At 44.8% G+C, this 21,822-nt stretch overlaps 1 protein-coding gene across 5 annotated transcripts in view; it reads left to right on the top strand.

The window, feature by feature from the left end:
• Positions 1-17,663, top strand: part of Klf3 (Kruppel like factor 3) — a 40,601-nt gene extending 22,938 nt beyond the window's left edge. For all 5 annotated transcript variants that reach the window (XM_004658656.2, XM_045161670.1, XM_045161669.1 and 2 more), the window contains exons 3-6: positions 4,784-5,270; positions 6,395-6,545; positions 11,171-11,331; positions 13,870-17,663. In XM_004658656.2, coding sequence (XP_004658713.1) covers positions 4,784-5,270; positions 6,395-6,545; positions 11,171-11,331; positions 13,870-14,051 — 981 coding nt within the window. In that variant the 3' untranslated portion in view covers positions 14,052-17,663. The remainder of the gene's footprint in view (positions 1-4,783; positions 5,271-6,394; positions 6,546-11,170; positions 11,332-13,869) is intronic.
• The last annotated feature ends 4,159 nt before the right edge of the window (positions 17,664-21,822 follow it).

Below are 21,822 nucleotides of genomic sequence, written 5' to 3'. Positions count from 1 at the left end.
ACGACCTTGGGACACCACCCAAACTCACTTTCAAATAAAAGTATACATGGAAAAAAATTGTCCATACCATTTCTTAAAAGGTCTGATGCAGAGCTGGAGAGAGATGGCTCAGTGGTTAAGGTGCCTTCTGTGAAGACTTAAGGACCCAGGTGTGATACCCACATAAGCCAGATGTGCCTTGTAGTGTGTGCATCTGGAGTTAGTTTGCAGTGGGTAATGGCCTCAGCTTGCCCATGCTCTCTCTCTTTTTGCCTCCCTCTCTCAAATAGTAACAAAATAAGTTTTATATATATATATATATTTTAAGTGAGGGGGCATGGTGACACATGCCTTATAAAAGATCTGAGTCAGAAAGAAAAGAAACAAGGGCCTACACATGTTTGAAAAAAGATACCCTTTGTGTTCTTATAGATTACTTTGGATTTCTTTCTTTTGTTTCTCTCTTTTTTTGAGGTAGAGTCTCACTCCAGGCCAGGCTGTCCTGGAATTCACTGTGTAGTCTCAGTGGCCTTGAACTCATAGCAATCCTCCTACCTCTGCCTCCAGAGTGCTGGGATTAAAGGTGTGCGCCACCACGCCTGACGAAGTCCACTTTTTCGCACTTTATTTGCTTATTTTCAAGCGGGGGGGGGGGGGGAGGGAGAGGGAGTGTCTGGTCATCCCAGAACCTTCTACCATTGCAGACAAACTCTAGATTAATATGCCATCTCTCCAATCTCCAGATCCCCTTTTTTTTCCCCATCATTTTTCATGACTCAGGAAAATTGGTGTGACCCCCTTACCTTGTCAGGATTGAAGACCAGCTTGACCATCTGGGAGAGGGGGTTAATTACTCTCCTGGCTTCAGGTGTTTATAGACCCTCACCACAGATTGCCGGCAATGGTACCAGCAGTTGGCAAATGGCATACTGTGAGGGGGTGGCATTCACACACATGTTAACAATGAAGAATGTATGCAAACCGTGCATTAGTCCTCCTACAGAGAACCAGCTGATGGCAGGGCCTTGTATGTTCCACCCAAATAATTGAAATAAACCTGCCTTCGAGAAGGTTCTGGAATTTTCCAGTGAGTTGGTAGGAAAAAAAAATTTTTTCTTTACCCTTTCGTGAGGCAGTTGAACTGGAAATAGTTAATTATGTACTTGGGTTGGTTATCTATCCAAAAGAACCTCCCTACACTTAGCCTGGGCCCTTAAACACATCCGCCATGTAGGGGACAGGGACTTTGAGTTGAAAGGGACTTTTATTTGTCAGCGAAACTTTACGATGTGTGTTAAGCTTAGCTTCTTCTGTGGCTTTTTCCTAATGGCTTGAGAGATCTGAGGAGATTTATTCAATTTGCAAATCCCTCAGCTTCTAAACTCACAGAGCAGATAGAGAAAATCCACCCATGACAGCAAGGGAAGTCTGCCCTCGCTCTGCTTCCGAACTTAGCTGCCAGTAACTGTTGGCCTTAAAATCTAGGTCATAGGGAAGTCTTAGAAGAATAAGGCTGAAAATACAGAAGGAGCTCTGGTTTTGGTAAATAGAAACATTGCTGCCTTCCATTGCCTAAGATTTTTTTTTTTTTTTTTTTTTTTTTTTTGGAAATCTAATTTATTTATTTATTTTTGGTTTTTCTAGGCAGGGTCTCACTCTGGCCCAGGCTGACCTGGAATTCACTATGGAGTCTCATGGTGGCCTCAAACTCATGGCAATTCTCCTACCTCTGCCTCCTGAGTGCTGGGATTAAAGGCATGTGCCACCATGCCTGGCTAGACTTTTTTTTTTTTTTAATATTTTTGTTCATTTTTATTTATTTATTTGAGAGGCAGATAGAGAGAGGGGAGAGAATGGGCGCGCCAGGGCCTCCAGCCAATGCAAACGAACTCCAGATGCCTGCACCTCCTTGTGTATCTGGCTAACGTGGCTCCTGGGGAATAGAGCCTCAAACCAAGGTCCTTAGGCTTCACAGGCAAGTGCTTAACCACTAAGCCATCTTTCCAGCCCTAAACTTTTTTTTTTAATTTGTTTTTATTTATTAGAGAGAGAGCGAGTGGGAGAGAAATAGGGAGGGGGAGAGAGAATGGGTGCATCAGGGCCTCTATTCACTGCAAAGTCCAGATGCATATGCCACCATGTGCATCTGGTTTATGTGTGTACTGGGGAATCCAACCTGGGTCCTTAGGCTTCACAGGCAAGTGCTTTTGCTGCTAAGCCATCTCTCCAGCCCCTAACATCTATTTTTATTTATTTGAGAGAGAAAAGGACAGTTAGAGAGAGAGAGAAGGAGAAGGAGAAAATGGGCGCAGGAGTGCCTGCAGGCCACCACGAATGAACTCCAGACACATGTACCTCCTTGTTGATCCTGTTTTTAGTGGGTCCTGGGGAATCGAACCTGGATCCCTAGGCACCGCAGGCAAGCAAGCACCTCATCCGCTAAGCCATCCCTCCAGCCCTAATTTGTATTTTTTATTTGGTGGGGAGGAGGGTAGAGGGACAGATGTGGTGTGGTGTGTTCATGAGTTTGCACTCTGGCAGTGCCCGTAACCTTTGCCTGCGACTGGGCATGCTCACCCGTAGTGGGTGCCAGACAGACGTATCAGTAGTCCCCCCTGTCCCATAGTCTTAGGTGTGTGCTGTGTTGTTCAGCAAGGCCCAGAGGGGAGAGCAGGCATCGAACCCAGGGCTTTGTGCGTGGTAGGCACACACAGTCTACCAGCTGAGCCACATTCCCCAGCCCATATGTGGCACACGGATTCCTATTAGCCAGGTAGAGTAGAGCATGCATCCCTGCGCGGACGTGATCCCAGGAAGTGATACTGGAGGAGCCAGGAGGAGCTCAGAAACGAATAATAGTGTGATGAGGATGTTTAGGGTTTGTTGTTGTTTGTTTTTGTTTTTCATTTTGATTTTTGCAGGTAGTGTCTCTCTTGTAAGCCCAGGCTGACGTGGAACACATTCTGTAGTCCAGGCTGGTCTCCAGTTCACAGTGCACCTCCTATCTCTGCCTCCTGAGTGCTGGGATTAAAGGCGTGCACCCCTGCCACTCCCAGCGGCATGTGTTTAGTTTTATAGGGCCCCGCTGGGTGGGTTTTCCTTGTTACATCATGAGTTGGCATTGCCTCCGCCCGTCATTAACAGGTTGGGGCCAAGGATATAATTGCCCTAGGGAAGGGGGCTTTTGTGCCAGAGACCAAGGAGTCTTCTTGAAATGTGAGAGTGTCAGTGTCCATGTGAAAACCAGGACAGCCCTGGATGAGCTGGGGGGTGGCTGGCTGCTGGAGTTGGGAGAGAGAACAGCTGCCATTGTGGACAGCACCATGCTAAAGAGCTGCAAGCCAGGCTGTGGGGCCAAGTACTTCTCCCTACCACCACCCCCTCCCTTTATTTTCTCTCCTCTCTTTCCTTCTTTGGTCTCTAAACGGAGGGCCTTGCACACACTAGCCAAGAGCATAGCATTGGGTGGGCTCAGAGAAGACACGCTCAGCCCAGGCTTGGCTCTTTTACGGTCCCCATTGCTCTCCAGTAACACAAGCCCATCATCGTCCTCGGCCTATGGAGATTAAAGACACCAAGCTAGAGACCTTTCCCCACCAATCACAAAGTGCCATTAGACCAGCAGCCAGTGGGGAAACCTCCTGGGCGGTTCTTGGTTATCTCTGATGCTGACTGAGAATGGTGAAAGCGGAAGTCCTTGGAGATGGCACTGCCAGGTGTCAGCCTTCACATTGGACACGAAAATCTTGGCATTCACTTGTACATCTTCCCAAGTGTCCTAGTAACCACACCGACCTTAACTGGAATATTTGCTAGGCTAGCTCTCTCAGCCTTTTGCATCGAATATATCTGTTGATCTAAAGTGCTCATAAAGGGGCTGAAGAGATGGCTCATTGGTTAAGGCCTTTGCTTGCAAAGCCAAAGGATCCTGGTTCGGTTCTCCAGGACCCACGTAAGCCAGATGTACAAGGGAGTTCGTTTGCAGCGGTTGGAAGCTTTGGCATACCCATTCGCTGTCTTTCTGTCTCTCTCAAATAAATTTTAAAAAATATTTTAAGTGCTTATACAAATGCTCATGTCGGGGCTAGAGATACAGCCCAGTGGTTGAGGCACTTGCCTGTAAAGCCTAACAACCTGGGTTCAGTTCCCTAGTAGTACCCATGTAAAGCCAGATACACAAAGTGGTTGCATGTTCCAGGACTTCATTTGCAGTGGCAGGAGGTCCTAGCAATCTGTTGTCTCTCTAAATAAATAAATTACGGGGCTGGAGAGATAGATAGCTTAGCAGTTAAGTGCTTGCCTATGAAGCCTAAGGACCCTGGTTCGAGGCTCGATTCCCCAGGACACGTTAGCCAGATGCACAAGGGGGCGCACCCGTCTGGAGTTCGTTTGCAGTGGCTGGAGGCCCTGGCGTGCCCATTCTCTCTCTCTCCCTCCCTCCCTCCCTCTTTCTCTCAGTCACTCTCAAATAAATAAATATGAATAAAAAATATTTTGAATAAATAAATTATGCATATTTGTTTGATTTTGTTTTTCAAGGTACGGTCTTATTCTAGCCCAGGATGACCTGGAATTCACTTACGTAATGTCTCAGGGTGGTCTTGCGTTCATGGTGATCCTCCTCCTGCCTCTGCCTTTCAAGCACACCACCCTGCCTGCCTGTTAGTTAATAAATATGTTAAGACAGAACTACATATTTTTAAAAACATGAAATTCATGTGATTTGAAAGTGCATCATGTCTTTTTTGTCTTCGTTCCTATTTTCAGCCACACTTCTCATCGGTTCCTTTTCCTTTTCCAATAGTCTTATCCATCCAATTACATGGAGTCCATGAAGCCCAACAAGTATGGAGTCATTTACTCCACACCGTTACCGGATAAGTTCTTCCAGACCCCCGAAGGCCTGTCACACGGAATACAGATGGAGCCCGTGGACCTCACGGTGAACAAGCGGGGCTCCCCGCCCTCAGCCAGCAGCTCTCCTTCCTCCCTCAAGTTCCCGTCCTCGCACCGCAGAGCATCGCCGGGCCTCAGCATGCCTTCCTCGAGCCCACCCATTAAGAAGTACTCCCCGCCTTCTCCGGGCGTGCAGCCCTTCGGGGTGCCACTGTCCATGCCGCCTGTGATGGCAGCTGCCCTCTCGCGGCACGGGATCAGGAGTCCGGGCATCTTGCCTGTCATCCAGCCCGTCGTGGTGCAGCCCGTCCCCTTCATGTACACCAGCCACCTCCAACAGCCGCTCATGGTCTCCTTGTCAGAGGAGATGGACAACTCAAACAGTGGCATGCAAGGTAAATTCGGCCAAGCCTCAGCATCTGGGCACCTGCCTGGTATACTGGGTCTTCCCCCTAGAAGGCGGTGACTTGAGGCAGAGCTGTGCCACTCTCAAACAGAAATACTAAAGCCAGGCATGGTGGCGCATGCCTCTAATCCCACACAGGCAGAGGTAGGTGGGTCGCCGTGAATTTGAGGCCAGCTTGAGACTTATAAGAGAATTCCAGGTCAGCCTACCTCAAAAAAATTGAAAGAAAAATGGAAAAGAAGAAAAAAAAAAAAAGAAATGCTGCTCCCTCTGAGGCACTTCGTTCTTTTGTTTGTTTGTTTTTGATTTGAAATGTTGATGTAGGGAGGACTCCAGGAATTTATAGGCTGTCTTATACCCTGAGATGGTTACCAGCTCTCTTATTGTCGACTCTGGGATGATAGGGATCTTGACTTTATAAAGTTTCAGTTTTCTGAGTACCAATATGGTTCTGGCTATCAAAGATTCTTAATAAATACCTCTGTCATAGTGATAACTAGTGGCCCTTAAAAGACATTGATTTAGCCAGGCGTGGTGCCGCCCACCTTTAATCCCAGCACTCAGGAAGCAGAGGTAGGAGGATCACCATGAGTTCAAGGCCACCCTGAGACTCCATAGTGAGTTCCAGGTCAGCCTGGGCTAGAGTGAAACCCTACCTCGAAAAACAAAAGAAAAGAAAGAAAGACTGATTTACCAGATGGTCGTAAAACAGGGCCAGGAAGTTTTTTGAAAAGGATAGTTAAAATTTGTTAAGAAAGAATCATTTTGGAGCCTTGTGTTTGCCTCTCATTGGCAAGACATGGTCAAGAGAAATGAAACCATCACAGATTGGTTCCTGGTATAATCTTGCTCACAGTCCAAGGTTCATGTATCACTGTTTCAGCCAGAAGTTGTGCAGTGCAATTTAGAAAAGCATAAATTGTTTAGGCGCGATAGTGTGCGCCTTTAATCCCAGCCCTTAGGAGGCAGAGGTTGGAAGATTCCTGTGAGTACAAGGGCAGCCTAGAACTTCAGAGAGAGTATCAGGTCAGCCTGGAAAAAAAAAGAAAAGAAAAAGTAAAGAATAAATTGATACATTGTGTATAGAGTGAATTTTCTGTTTTTATTTTTTAGTACCTGTAATTGAATCCTATGAGAAGCCCATATTACAGAAAAAAATTAAAATAGAACCTGGGATTGAACCACAGAGGACAGATTATTATCCTGAAGAAATGTCACCCCCTTTAATGAACTCAGTGTCCCCCCCGCAAGCACTGTTGCAAGAGTAAGTATATTTAGGTGTGCCCAGCGTCTGCATAGTAAGCGTGCATCCGGGGACCTGGGATGGAGCAAAAATTTACAAATGGGATGTGCTCAGCATGGCCCGGGAACATCTGCAGTATGCGGCGGCCATTAGTCCCACTGGTCAAGAGACTTTGTGAAAAACAAGGCCCACTCTGATACGCGGACAACTGCATGACAACAGTTCCATCCCCTTCAGTGACTCGGTCCCCCCACGTTTCGTACCTTCCACACGAATCAGGGTACACACGAGTGGTTTCCCCACACATAGATTGGATCTGGTATTCTGGATGCCCTGCATCACCTTGAGTCCTGACGGCCGATCTCACCCAGTTGTCACTGCCCATGCCGCCTAGTGTTTGTCCTGCCAGGAATGCACTTGAGCAAAATTGTCATGCCAACAGCGTTGCTGGCCGCCGAAGGTTGTCCTGTCTCAGCAGCTGAAGCCCATGCCATGATAGGGTGGTACCACACGTGGGTTAAAGTAGCATCACTTGTGGGCTGGCCACTGGAAATCCCATCACCTCTCTCTCTCTCCTGTGGTACTCTGCAGGATGTTAGCAAGGTGGCCTTTTGTGGCCCAACATGGGGCTCCAGCAGATGTGGGACTAGGGGCTAGTCTCTGACGGCTGCCTGCTTCCAATCTGGGTGCCCATTGCTGAGTGTAATTATCACCACGTCGTCTCGTGCTGTTCGCTTCCGCACTGGGTCCAGTGGTCAGCTTCTAGAACAGAGCCCCACTGCTGTTACCTCTCAGAACCACTCTCAATATCGTCCCACATCACCTCTTCTCCAATATGAGTAAGGTGGTGTTTCCACCCTAGGTTCTCCACCCCTCTCCCACACAACTGCAGCAGAATGCAAATTCGCGGTTTAGAATGGCCCATTTTCTAGTGCCCTCAGAGTTGTGCTTTATTACTCCAAACTGGTCACAGTGGTCTCCACCGCCCCCCCTAAAAGGAATGTGTCCCAGTTAGGTTTTTGTGTTTTGTAAAGGCGGGGCCTTACTGAGTAGTCCAGGCTGACCTCAACAGTGATCCTCCTGCCTCATCCTTGTGGGTGCTGGGATTACCAGCACGGATCACCACAGTAAGAGGCTGTGGGAGTCATCAGACAGAGAACTGAGGAGCTAAGACATTTGATACCCCCATTACACTGTCACCCACGGGCCCCTGGTTTGAGCTGCATGATCTCCATCTGTTCTCTGGCCATCTTGTCCACAGCAAACTGCCCGGGTCCGTTCACATGCCGGGTGAAATGCCCATACCCTGTAGGCGGAATTAGCCTCTTGATGAGGGAGGCATGAAGTACATTTGTTCCTGGCCAAGTGGTTGAGGAAGACATTAAACCATTAAACAAAGCCAAGCGCCAGTTAGGTTAGGGCTGTGCCGAATTCACCTGTGCAGTATCACAGAAAAACAGTGGCAGGCGATCCCCTTCACGAAGTGCTGCCTGAAACTCGTTTTGTTCAGCCAGGCGTGGTGGTCTGCACATGTCGTGTGTCGTCCCGCCCCCCCCCCCCCCCAGCACTTGAGAGGGAGGAGGATGAGGAGTTATAAGGTCACCCTTGAGCCCCACGGGACCTTTTCTTGAGAAAAGAGAGGAGAATGTCTCTCTTTGTTGTTTGAAGTAATAACTCCTTGGGTGCTTTTATGTTTTTAATGAGTGAGTAATGTGCTTATTTTTAATGCTGACCTAAGAAATGTATTTTGCTCCTCAAAAAAAAAAAAGAAAGAAAGAAAATCCTGCAGATTAGCCACAACTGGGACATGTACTCTTTAAGTAACTCTCACAGATGGGATTAAGTAATGTCTTGGAATGGGCCCAGGAGCAGCCCACATAGGAAACCATGTAGCCAGGAAAGACTTAACTGAAACCAAGAGCCTAGTCCCATAGCAGTGAGGCGCCCAGCAGTACTTCCTTAGCAGCCTTACCTCCCACAGGTAAACTGGACGCTCCGAAACAGCCCAATTTGCCCAATCCTAGAGTTAAGGTTTTTAGGGTCCTTTTGAAGAGGACTTAATCCAGTGTCATTTATTATATGCTTGCTTCTAAGAAGCTATGTTTAGAGCAAAAAGCTTGAGGATCAGATTTTAGGGTGTGTATATGTATGTGTGTCTTGTGTGACCCAACAAGGGCCAGTTCAGCTGAAAACAATAGCCAGGTGATATGTAATAGCTATTCTAACCTGGTTTTACTAGTGCCAAAATTGGTTTTTTGTTTGTTTTTTTCTTTTTCTAATGAGAAGTTGGGTGTGGTGGTGCATTCCCTTAATCCCACCACTCAAGAGGCTGAAGTAGGAGGAACACTGAGTTCTAGACCAGCCTGGCCCAGGGTGAAACTCCACTTCAAAAACAAATGACAAAATAGGTGAAACTTTGAATCTCTTACGGCAGCCTGAAGCAGAGCTCGGTATTAATTACCTTTCAAGGTTGATACTAACTTGAGAGTCTCTGGGGTGGCTTTGAAAGAAACTCCACATAAACTCGGAATCCTAGGGTTCAAGGGCACAAGGGGATGTGTGCCTTGAAGTCTTAAGAGCTACTGTTTAATAACTGAAGCCGGAGCAGATACTGTCTTGGGTGCTCTGTGTACGTATCTTACAATATACCCTGAGAGCATTCCCACCTCTTGATAAACCCCTCACCTGACGGTGTTCGGCACTGACTTCCTCACTTCACCGAGAGGAAACTGAGGCACAGAACACATGTGTGACCTGGGCATCCTGGAGAAGGCGTTCGCGACTGCGCTGAAAGGATCAGATTCACAGCCCAGAAAGACATGAGTTGCGGGACAGAGTCAATGAGTTCCCCTGGGGTGGCTTTTCTCCCCGTGTCCCTAAGATGTGGCACGTGTAGTTCCTTACGTTTGTCCCCTAGCCCCCTCACTTCCCAAAGTCGAAATCCGTTTCTTTTCACTGAAGGCTTGTAAGTGAATAATATCAGCCGTACTCCAATTTTACTAATATATGTATGCAATAGGAGTATTCCCTCCTGCTCCCCTCGCTCCGACTTACTTTCCTGTGTCTCTCAGCTTGACTTGGTTTATCTGTTTGCCTTGCTCCCAAGCATTAGGGCAGGAAGGCAATGATAACTACCTTTCCCTGGTTGCTTCTTGATGTGCTTAAGAGAATTCATCAGTGAGGATTACCTTTCAAATTCATACCAAGACAAACCACTTAATCGCAGAGACAGAAAAAGACACCTTTGCTCTTCATAGCTAAATTTTCGTCTCTATATTTATTTATTTATTTGGGGGGGGCAGGCAGATAGAGAATGGGCACGTCAGGGCCTCCAGCCACTGCCAATGAACTCCAGATGCATGCGCCCCCTTGTGCATCTGGATCATGTGGGTACTTGGGAAATCAAACCTGAGTCCTTAAGCTTCACAGGCAAGTGCCTTTCTGTGAAGCCATCTCTGTAGCCCTAAAATATCATTTGTTTATTGTGGGCTCAGAAACTTGAGTGCTCACCTTGATCGGATCTTTTTATCTTTTTTACCAGTCTTTTTAAATTTTTTTTTTTCTTCTACCTATGTATTATTTAGACCATCCTAGGACCCACAGATTCAAAGTTAAGAGAGAAACTTTCATGACAAGTGAAGGCCAGCTGAGTAGGCTTGTAATACATCAAGTAACTTAACCATCATGGAAGTAGATAACTTGACGGTGTATTAGCAGGAAAAATTCCAGCCAACTGCGCACTTGCCAGCCGGATTCCCCATCTGTTTTTTTCTCTCTACCTCCTCCCTTTCTGGGAAGGAGACAGGCAGTTCATAGTAATGCTTAGCAGGATTTAACTTGAGAACCACCCCTGGAATGTGAGAGAAGCTAAGAAGGTGGGGATCCGCGATGTGGTGGATTCTGTCTTATCCTTAACCACACCACAATCCCCGGAGCTCTTCCTCACACGGAAACCATAATGGTACTAAAGACTTGTGCTTAAGACAGCCATGACCAATGAATGGTCTTTCCTTGGAAGGGCCAGCACGTGAAAATGCACCGTGAATTGGCAATCATTCAGTGATGAAATAAATGAAGATATTCTACAATGTGATTGCCTAAGAAGTAGCAATTTGAACATTCCCCCCCCACATACATACATACATACATACATACATACATACATACATACAAACAAACAAATAGTCAGTGTAGCCTCTGGGCGGAGTTTCCATAAAAAGTGTTCAGGAGATACGTAGTTGGGTCACAAGATTTTTTGAGTGTGGGAAAGCGTGTCCCAGCACATGGCCCCTCCGTCTAGCATGGACCTTAACCTTGCTCTCGTCACTTAACTCCATGTCTGTCTCCCCCTAGAGTGTGAGCTCCTCGAGGGCAGGAACCCTGTTTTTATCCATCTTTGTGTCCCGGTGCCAAGCACAGTGCCTGGCTCATGGTAGGTGCTCGCTACGTGTTTGTTGAATGAATATAGCAATGCTTTTTTTTTGGGTTGATCAGCTCATTTTCTTTTTGTTTATTTTGTTGGGTTTTGTTTTGTTTGGTTTTTTTTTTCTGTTACGTTTTCGCCCGTGTTGTTGATGCCTTTAGTGAACTGATAAGAAGGAAGCGTCCTCCCTCAATATTTTGCATTTACCCTTGACTTTCATTAGGAACCACCCGTCGGTCATCGTACAGCCAGGGAAGAGACCTTTACCTGTGGAGTCCCCAGACACCCAGAGGAAGCGACGGATCCACAGGTGTGACTATGACGGCTGCAATAAAGTGTATACGAAGAGCTCCCACCTGAAAGCGCACAGGAGAACACACACAGGTGGGGGTCGCCAGCCTCGCTTCCTGCGCGCTACTAATGCGCCCCGTTAAAGGGAACAGTTAAAGGGGCTTTAAAGGAGTGCTGGAGCTTGAGCTCCCCAGATCTGAACGTCTGAAGTCCGAAAACACTTGAGACGTGAAGTTTCTGGGTGTCCACGTGACAGAGAGTCATGGAGTGGGCGTCCAGATGAAGGGGTGCTCAGCCAGTCTGGAATCAGAGAAAGCTTCTGGTCCTAAGCATTTTGGATAAGGGGTGCTCAGCCTGGATAATGCAGGGTTTCCCAGCATCTTGAAAGTCAACACCGTCAGGTGGAGTTGTTTCTGGGATTCCTCATAAAGAATCTTAGAAGGAGTTCGAGGAGATTAAAATAATCCCATACTCGGTTCCTCACAGTCACCTCATCTGTCTTCTGCTAAGGGAAGGAAGCCAGGGACAAGGGGTAACACTCACTGTCCACTATGTGGCCTTCCTGTGGGCTGTCAGCATACATCCATTGTAAGATTTGTAAAAGCAGACTTGTCCTTTGTACAGGAAAAATCAGGTTAGGGTTAATGGCAAAAACTTGCAGATGGAAGACTGGCCTTAAGAAAGAGGTGAATCTATTTAATTCATGCCCATCTTGGCCATTATTGGATATAGCGTGGCCTGTCACATCATACAAACTGAGGAATCAAACCTAGGTCGTCAGGTTTTGCAAACAATTGCCTTTAACCACTGAGCCATCTCCAACCTGAGAACAGAGTTCTTAAACGGGAACAACTTTGTAATACCTACTACCCATTTCCCTTGTAAGAAATGCTTGGGACCAGAAGCGTTTCACATTGGTTTGGACTTTGAGATAGTTGCATAAAGCAAAAAGAGATATGTTGGACAGTACCTAAGTCCAAGTACAAAATTTTTTTCATACATTTTGAGCAGGAAACAAAAGTTTGATGGTGTAAAATTTTCAACTTGTGTCATTTTAAAGGCTCACGAAGTTCTGGATTTCAGATTTTTAGATTAGGGATGCCCAACCTTTGGTTCTATTTTTGTTTGTTTGTTTGAATGGCTGGTTTTTGGTAGAGTCTCACGGTAGCCCAGGCTGACCTGGAACTCACTCTGTACTCCCAGGCTGGCCTCAAACTTACAGTGATCCTCCTACCTCTGCCCTCCTGTGTGCTGGTTCTAATTTTTAAACATGAAGATTTGACATTAGCAGGGGCGTGGTAGTGCATACCTTTAATTCCAGCACCTGGGAGGCAGAGGTAGGAAGATTTCTGTGCGTTCAAAGCCAGCCTGAGACTACACAGTGAATTCCAGGTCAGTCGAGACTAGAGTGAGACCCTACCTTGAAAAAAAAAAATTGCCAGCCAGGCATGGTGGTGCATGCCTTTAATCCCAGCACTCGGGAGGCAGAGGTAGGAGGATCACCGTGAGTCCAAGGCCACCCTGAGACTACAGAGTTAATTCCAGGTCAGCCTGGACCAGAGTGAGACCCTACCTCGAAAAACCAAAAAATAAATAAATAAATAAATAAAAATTGCCATTAGCAGCTGTTTTGGCAGGACCTGTTATCTTCTACAGGGGCCTCTGCTCCTCACCTTGATCATTATTAGTAGGACTGTTAAAAAACAAACAAAACAAAACTTGGCTTCTGACTGGTGGGAGGGAATTACTGTATTTTCAGTACCTAAAAAAATTTAAAGCCTTAGTCTGGCATAATTGTCACTGGCTAAAGGAGAAAATACGATGTTGAGTTCTCTTAACAGTTACATAATTGATAGAGACTTTAGTATTTTAGAGAATTACTGAAAAGTCTCAGGAGAACCCCACAAACTTTCAGATGGAACTTATTAAATGCAGGGTTACACATAATTGAGTTCTCAAGTTGTTTAAAATTTGGAGATGTGCAGGCGGCACGCTTGATACTGGTAAACTGTCGAAGTGAATTTTGTGGTCTTATATGCCGTGAGAAGACCTCTTTGAAAGAGTGCTTACCTAGTGTGCGTAAAGTCACGGGTTCCATGCCCAGCTGTATGTAACCTGGGCATGGTGAGGCTTGGCAGTAATGCCAGCAGTCAGGAGGTGGAGTCAGGAGGTTCGGTCTACTATATGTTTTTCTTGTTTGGCTTTTTAAAAATTTTTTTATTGTTTATTTTTATATATTTATTTATTTGAGAGCCAGAGAGAGAGAAAGAGGCAGAGAGAACGGACGTGCCACAGGGCTTCTAGCCACTGCAAACGAACTCCAGACACGTGCGCCCCCTTGTGCATCTGGCTAATGTGGGTCCTGGGGAATCGAGCCTTGAACTGGGGTCCTTAGGCTTCACAGGCAAGCGCCTAACTGCTAAGCCATATCTCCAGCCTGGCTTCTTCTTTTTTTTTTTTCTCCTTAGAACAGACAGTCAGTTTCTTTCATGCTTATCTCATAGAGAAATATAAGGCATTGTGTTATCAAGAGGCAATTATCTTGGATATACCTCCTTTTCAAGAGCATTAGCTCCAAAATTTTGAATGTCACTGTCTTTTTAAGAAAATTGACCTTTTTCTCTCTTGCAGGAGAAAAGCCCTACAAGTGTACTTGGGAAGGCTGCACGTGGAAGTTTGCTCGGTCTGATGAACTAACGAGACATTTCCGAAAACATACTGGAATCAAACCTTTCCAGTGTCCAGACTGTGACCGCAGCTTCTCTCGTTCCGACCATCTAGCCCTACATAGGAAACGCCACATGCTAGTCTGAATGTCGCGACCCTCCACTCGCCTGGCTCGCTCGCTCTCTCTCTCTTTTCTGTCCTCCTGCCCATTATCTAACTCATTTTTTACATGTACATTTTAATTTGGATTCAGCTGGTCTGAGTCTCTTGAGTTTGTATCATTTAAAACTTCCATATGGTCAGTAGTACATACTCTCTTAACTCTCCCTCTCCTTACCACGGGTCAGACCTAAAGAATGTGAACACTTACTTTTTTTTTTTTCCTGGGGATGCTAAGCAGACCCTTCTTTACAGATGTGTTTAATGTAATGAGAACGAGGGGACATGTAAACTTACCTAAGCAGTTGTTGGTTTCTCCATGTATTCCTCAAAAGAATGTCAAAGTAAATGTATTAGAAATGCAGTATCAGCCTACTAGCCCTTGCCAGAGACCTTCGTACCTCTGCCTCATGATCCCGTTGTATGGCCAAAAGAAGTGGTCCCATTCAGCAGTGAGCCAGAGAGCACAGTGGAGAGATCAGATTAGTCCAGCCAAGTGTGCCGTTACCCTTCCGCCTCTAGCTTGGGAGACTGCCTTGCCACTCTGCTTACATCAAGGCCTCTGCCCTCCTCTGTTCATGAAGCTCTGGAGGACTTTTGACACCTTGGGAGTTGAGCCCAAGCTGCCCAAAGAAGGAGGTGGTGTGTGCGCAGCAGCATCTGTCGCCTGGAACAAGGAAGAGGAGGATTCCCAGCTAGTGCTTAGCACAGTCATCAACGTTTGATTAGCTGGGCAGTGCGTCATCTATAAAGAACCATGCTACATAGTCGGTTCCAGAAAAGAACTGTCTTCATTCCTACAGGATCTTCAGTATGGATCATGATGCATTGAGAGTAAAGGATCCACAGAAATATTTGCCCACTGATGTTGGGGGGGAAAAAAGGGGTGGCGGGGGTTGGGGATTGAGTTGGAGGGGTCTTTTATCCAACCTGCTTATAATAACACTTTTGCAAACAGGGAAATATTGAGTGGTACTTGTATTGTTCCCGTATTATCAACGTTAGTCACGTAGCTCTTACATGAAACTTCAGTGTGAGCTGTATACTGTGCCAAAGTGGCTGTCAGTTGTGAACGTGGCCCATGTCATCCGCGAGCATCTACTAAGGCTTTAGGAGGCTTATTCAGTTATGATCTGAGTGACACTTTGTAGATAATAACTTGTGTGAAGCACACACACACACACACACACACATATATATATATCTTTATTTTGGTGACAGATTTTTGAAAAAATATACAAAACCACAGTTCAGGGATTTATATTTGTAGCTTGAAGATTCCCAAAAGTTTACTGCTGGAGCTAGTGATTTCCTGTTGCTATCAAGTATCCTGTCAGAAGAACAAACATAATTGACTCGTGTTTATGTTGAAAGGTAGCACCATCATTGGGGAAAGTTTTTTTCAAAAGCAGGCTTTTGAACACCATAGTCTAAATGCCAGTAAGAATAATTCACACCTAGCAATGCCATTGGTCATAAATTTGAAGAAAATGGGCAAGAGTGGTCAAATACAGTTGCATATGACCAAAAGCCCCTTTATCCCCTCACCGAGGATGGAGGAGCGAGAACAGAATTCTGAAGGTTCATTCTAGCTACAACTTGGGATCCAACCCAACCATAACTGGGAGGAATAAAAAAAGACTTTTAACAGTTCTCAAGCGTCGGTGAATGAGTGGTGCTGAGGTCCTGCTTGTTTCTTTCTGGTGGCACTATGTTAAAAATGAGAGAGAGAGAGAGAGAGAGAGAGAAAGTCAGTTGCAGGGACTGTACACTGGAGTTCCTGCTCAGCCCTGTAAACTAGCTGAAAGGAAATGTGGGTGGAAAATGCAAAGAAATGTTTCTTGGCACTTGGGTTTCTTTCTTTTTTTTTTTTTCTTCTTTTTTTAGCACTGCAGAAATCTGTTCATTGACTGTTAGAACATGCTAATTAATCAATTGGACTTGGAGTTTTGGGTGTTTTGTTTTGTTTTTCCTTTTGCAATTCTGACATGAATTGAGGAATAAGGTGCGGCTCTTGGAAAAGTAGGTATCTCTGTTGTCAGGTTTTGGTCATATTTTCGTCAACATGTTTTTGCTTTGAAATGGGTTTTCCACCTCACTGAGGAATCAGGTTTGTAGTGCAACGTATTGTGTTCATTTTGTGTGTTTTCAGCCCATTTGGGGGGGGGGGTACAAGGAAACATTCATCTTTGAATCAACCTTACATGTGATTTAGTGTTTGCTCTGGCATATTTAAAGTCCAGTCAAAAGGTGGTATTACATGACTTTCAGCTTGCTTAGATCATGTTAGCGGTTTAGGTGGAAAGGTGCGTTTTAGCTCTGGAGGAAAAGAACCACAGAGGCCATTCTATGTTCCCATGCTGGCGTGATATTCTTTAGTCAATTGGCCCTTACCAAATTCCTTTAAAAAAAAATCTCTATATATATATATTTGTATTTCACTATAATAGTTGAGCAATTTAGTCTCGTAGTCATTTTAGCTGTTATTGTGGAAGACCTCAGATACAATGTAAGATGCCCTTGAAACATGGTTGTGATGATGTGCCACATTGCTATGGATGGTGATTTAACTGCAGTATTTTTACACCAAGAGTGATCTGTACACACCAGGTTTGGTGCCATGCCACTTGTTAAACGGAGTTTATTCAGTGACTGCCCAAGTGTCTCAGAAAAGTCATGTGGAGACTTTAAAACGTGAGTCTACATCATTCAGTGGGCATTGACAGTCTGGATTGTTTGAAGAATGTTTGCAGCATAACTATGTTCAACAAAGAAGATACTGAATTCTCAGAAGTTTCAAGAGCCTTGGAACAGATTTACAGAACTATCTATGTATATGTATGTTTTATTAAACACCCATCTGCACTATCAGTATTGCACTAATGTGGAATTGGAAAGACTGTATTACTGATAATGGATATCTGCACATCATTCCTGACTAGATTGTTCTAAAGACAATCTCAGAGATTGAAGGTTTTGAAGTAATTTGGTTCGAAAGTACAGTTGTCTTGAAGGAATTGTTTTCATACATGAAGTCACTTGAGTTATCTGTTCTCTTCTTGGTCAAGGTTAACAATTTCTAAGTGATTGCAAATTCACGTTAAGTAATACATTTACAAAGCCATTTTACATGCATTGAACGAGGGCTGCAACTTGTTTTACAAATACTAGCACTTTTTTTTCTGTTATGTACTTAGTGTTAGAGAGTCAAAATAATCGTTCCGCTTAGCATCTCTTAAACCATACCTGCAAGTATAGCAGGATTATTACATTTACAGTACTTTAATACTTGTATAAACTATGCAGAAATTTTTAATAAAGTGTAATATATTTTATAAGCTAATAAGACTGAATGGGTAAAGGTTTTTAGCATGCATTAGTATACTTGCAGATACTGAAACATTTTGGTAATCTTTCTTACTAAAGATGTGAATGTTTAATGTACTTTCTCTGTTTCTACTCTGTAGTCCAATGGGAATTCAGTAATGACATTTTGTCATGTCAAACTGTGAACATAAATTTGTACTGTACAGTCCTCATATACTATACACAGTATGCAATATATGTATTATATACTTGTTAATAAAACCATCAGAATATTCATGTTACCATGTGATGACTATATAGGAAGTGATCACTAGGAACGTAACAGTGATGCAAGTAACACTTTAGAAATTTCAATGAAAGTCACTGTCAAGGAGCTGCGTTTTTTTTTATGAATAGGTTTCAGTGAGTAGGTAGCTCTAAAGCCTATGGCAGGGTAACCTTTAACAGGATGTCTTTCTTAAGCCATAAAACTGCAAACATCTCTGCATTACTCTGTAAATTCTTGGCATTGTTTTACTTATGAGCCCTGCCTTTAGTTCCTTGTTGGCTATGGGTTCATTCATTGTGGCCAAACTCTTCAATTCCGAAGTGTGGGGAGTTGGTAATGGGAAGAACTTGGGCCATGGGGTGTTCCTGGTGAGCAGGGCTAATGCTTTTCTCATGTGGTTGGGTTCTTAGGAGACCTGGGTAGTTACTTTGAAGAGTGGGTTATAAAGTAAGGCAGTCTGTTGGCTGTATCTCTTCATTCCCTGCCCACTTGTTCTGACTTCACGTTATGAAACCACACAGAGCTTTCACCCCATCTTGGACCTCCCAGCTCCAAAATTGCAGGGCTAAGTTTTTATAAGTTTACCTACTCAAGTATTGTGTTAAGGCAGCAGAAAATGGACTAAGGCTTGTAGCACATACTGCCCCATAGCCCCTGTCATTTGTATTATACATGCTTGAAAAACCCAGTACTCTGGATGACGGGAAGTTCTACCAGTTGAAGTTTCTGGATCCCCTTGGACTCTTGAGGACCAGCCTGCCTGGGCCCAGGTAGACAGTTGACTGAGTAACCCTGAAGGCTATCTTTCCAAAGAAAGATATTCTTTCTAGTTTTACACCCTGGAGCCATGGTTGGGTTGGGTTTCTCCCTCAATGGATCCTTCCTGTTGTTCCAGGGCAAGAACTACCCGCACCATCCATCCTCGCTTTGTCCACAACCATAACCCTACTTTCCTAGACAGACCGTGTTCATCAAATCCTGCCCTGCTTTTTGTTCCCAGTTGTCACTATAAACCTTGCTAAAAGCACCAGGTCTGAGCCAGGTGTGGCGGCAATGAGAGGCTGAGACAGCGTCAGCCTTGAGGGAAAAACAAAAAAGCAGCAATGATTATGCTACAGTTTGGATACTGAGCCATCTTTTAAGTTCCCTCCACCAAATTAATTGATCCATTACTTCTCCCTCCTCCCCCCCACCCCGGTCCCCTGGTATTTCAAGGAAGGGTCTCGCTGTAGCCCAGGCTGACCTGGAATTCACTATGTAGTCTCAGGGTGGCCTCGAACTCGGTGATCCTCCTACCTCTGTCTCCTGCAGGCTGGTATAAAAGGCATGTGCCCCCAAGCCTGGCTAACCATTTCTTTTGAATTCATTCTCACTCGTATTTTCAAACGGGTTCTTTGCCACTCTGACATGCATCTGAAAATTTGTGAGCAGTCTGTTGTCTGTTGACATTCTGGTCTTCTGAATTCCCACCAGAACATTAAGTTCACAGCCTTCCACGTCTTCTCTAGCCCACGCCCCTAAATGATTCCATGTTCCTCTTACAAAGCAACCTCTGGAGAACAAAAGCTATAGTGAGGTTTGTCAGAGTGAGCCCACCTCTTTGGCCTCTCTCTTTATTAGTTTTGCATCTCCGGCTAAAATATCTGACAGGAACAACTTCAAAAGTATAATCTTGGCTCATGGTTTCAGAGTTTCCATTCTGGTGAGAAAGGCATGATGGTATTCATGGCAGGAGCGTCTATTGGACCAGGAAGTAGAGTTAACAAAGCCAGGGCCTTTAAAGGACCTACCCTTAGCTGTGAGTTCAAGGCTAGCCTGAGAATTCATAGTGAATTCCAGCCTGGGCTACAGTGAGACCCTGCCTCGAAAAACCACAACAGAAAAAAAAAATAAAAGTCTGCTTTCCACTAATGGCAGCTGGGCTCGACCTCCTAAAAGTTCCATAGCCTCCTCAAATAGCACCTCCCAGTGAGGAACAAGTGTTCAAAGATGAACTGCAAGGGACAATTTCAGATCCAAACCTTAACAATAAGTGATCTCAGGGGCTTCCCTCCATCTTAACTGATCATTTTAAAAACACATGCAAAAATGGGGTATATGTATCTGGAGTTTGCTTGCAGTGATGGGAACCCTTGTGCACCCATTCCCCCTCTCTGCTTGGAAATACATGGATTAAAAACCACATATGATAGCATCTGCCTGGCTCATACCACATGACTCCTTTGGGGGCTGGACAGTGGGAAGAGATTGGGGGAGCACTGAATCCAGCCTTTGGAGCTCTCTCCATTGCCTCGTCTAGAAAACTGCTCTGCCCTATGCCAAGACGGCAAGCTCAAAAGTGATTGGATATGATACCATGGTGTGAAGCTGAGATCGGGGAAGTCCCAGTTGTGATAGAGAACACAGGGTGTTAGAGATGCCAGCACCATACGCTTTCTACTGAGGAAGGCTGTAGGGATGAAGTTGAGCCAGTCCAAAGAGAGCCTCCATGTACTACCGTAAAATATTTGCAGAACTGGAGGGATATGACTGCCAAGCCCAAAGAGCCAAAGATGATGCCACCTAGAGCTCTAGATGCCAGGCATGGAGCTGCAGGGTTTGGTGTTTGCCTGTTGGGTTTCAGTCTTGGATCTTTCATTGCCATATCCTTCCTTTTGGAAACACGAGTTTTTACTGTGAGCCATTATATGTTGGAAGTTGTGTGTGTGTGTTTTAATTTATACAAGCTTTGTTATGAGTTTGCCTTACTTTCCAGAAGGGACTTCAGTCTGGACTTTTGAACAATATTAGTCCTATTAGATTATGGAAACTTATAGAGATGGACTGAATGCATTTTGCATTCAGATAAACATAAGACTTAAATAAAAACAGAGCTGGAGAGGTGGCTCAGCTGTTAAAGGTTCTTGCCTGCAAAGCCTAACAACTCAAGTTCAATTCCCTAGTACCCATGTAAACCCAGATTCACAGTGGCACATGCATCTGGAGTTCCTTTGTAGTGGCTGGAGGCCCTGGCACACCCATTCTCTCTGTCTGTCTCTTCTCTCCCTGCTTGTAAATAAATACATAAATATTTAAAAAATAAGATTTTAGAGTCCAAAGGTAGAACAATATGATTTAAGGTGATATGTTTGGATGTCATGTTGACAAGGGACAGAGATGTGATGATTAAACTTGATTGCAACTTGAAGGGATTTAGAATCACCTAGGAGACTGCATGACTTTATACATACATAGATAGATAGTTACATAGATAGATAGATAGATAGATAGATAGATAGATAGATAGATAGATATTTTATATATATAATCTATTTATTAGAGAGTAGAGGGGAGAGGGAAGGAGAGAGAGACAGAAAGAATGGGCATGCCAGGGCCTCCAGCCACTGCTGATGAACTCCAGGCACATGTGCCACCTTGTGCATCTGGCTAATGTGGGTCCTGGGGAGTCAAACCTAGGTTCTTAGGCTTCACAGGCAAATACCTTCACCACTAAGCCATCTCTTCGGCCCTTTTAAAAAAATTTAAGAGTGCCAGGCATGATGGCATATACCCAGCACTTGGGAGGCAGAAGGATTGCGGTGAGTTCAAGGCCACCCTGAAACTACATAGTGAGTTCCAGGTCAGCCTGGGCTAGAGTGAGACCCTAAGCAATTATGAGGTAAGGTCTCGCTCTAGACCACGCTGACCTGGAAGTCACTATGTCATCTCAGGCTGGCCTCAAACTCACAGCGATCCTCCTATCTCTGCCTCCTGAGTGCCGGGATTAAAGGTGTGTGCTACCACATCTGGCATGAACATACTCTTGAAGCAAATGGAAAACTGGAAATTTCCTGACAAAGAAATAGAAATGTAGAAAGAATCCAAAGGAGATTTTACAACTGAAAAATAAAATTGCCATTGGGCGTGGTGGCACACGCCTTTAATCCCAGCACTCGGGAGGCAGAGGTAGGAGGATTGCCATGAGTTCAAGGCCACCCTGAGATGACAGAGTTAATTCCAGGTCAGCCTGGACCAGAGTGAGACCCTACCTCGAAAAACCAAAAATAAATAAATAAATAAATAAATAAATAAAAAATAAAATTGCCAAGATTTAAAAACTTATTAGATTGGTTCAATAACAGGATGGAGATTAGATGAAAGCACCTGTATCTGACTGTAGATCA

This window comes from Jaculus jaculus, chromosome 11 (assembly GCF_020740685.1).
Source record: "Jaculus jaculus isolate mJacJac1 chromosome 11, mJacJac1.mat.Y.cur, whole genome shotgun sequence".
In the NCBI taxonomy this organism is placed as follows: Eukaryota; Metazoa; Chordata; class Mammalia; order Rodentia; family Dipodidae; genus Jaculus; species Jaculus jaculus.
This window is presented reverse-complemented; position numbering and strand designations above follow the sequence as displayed.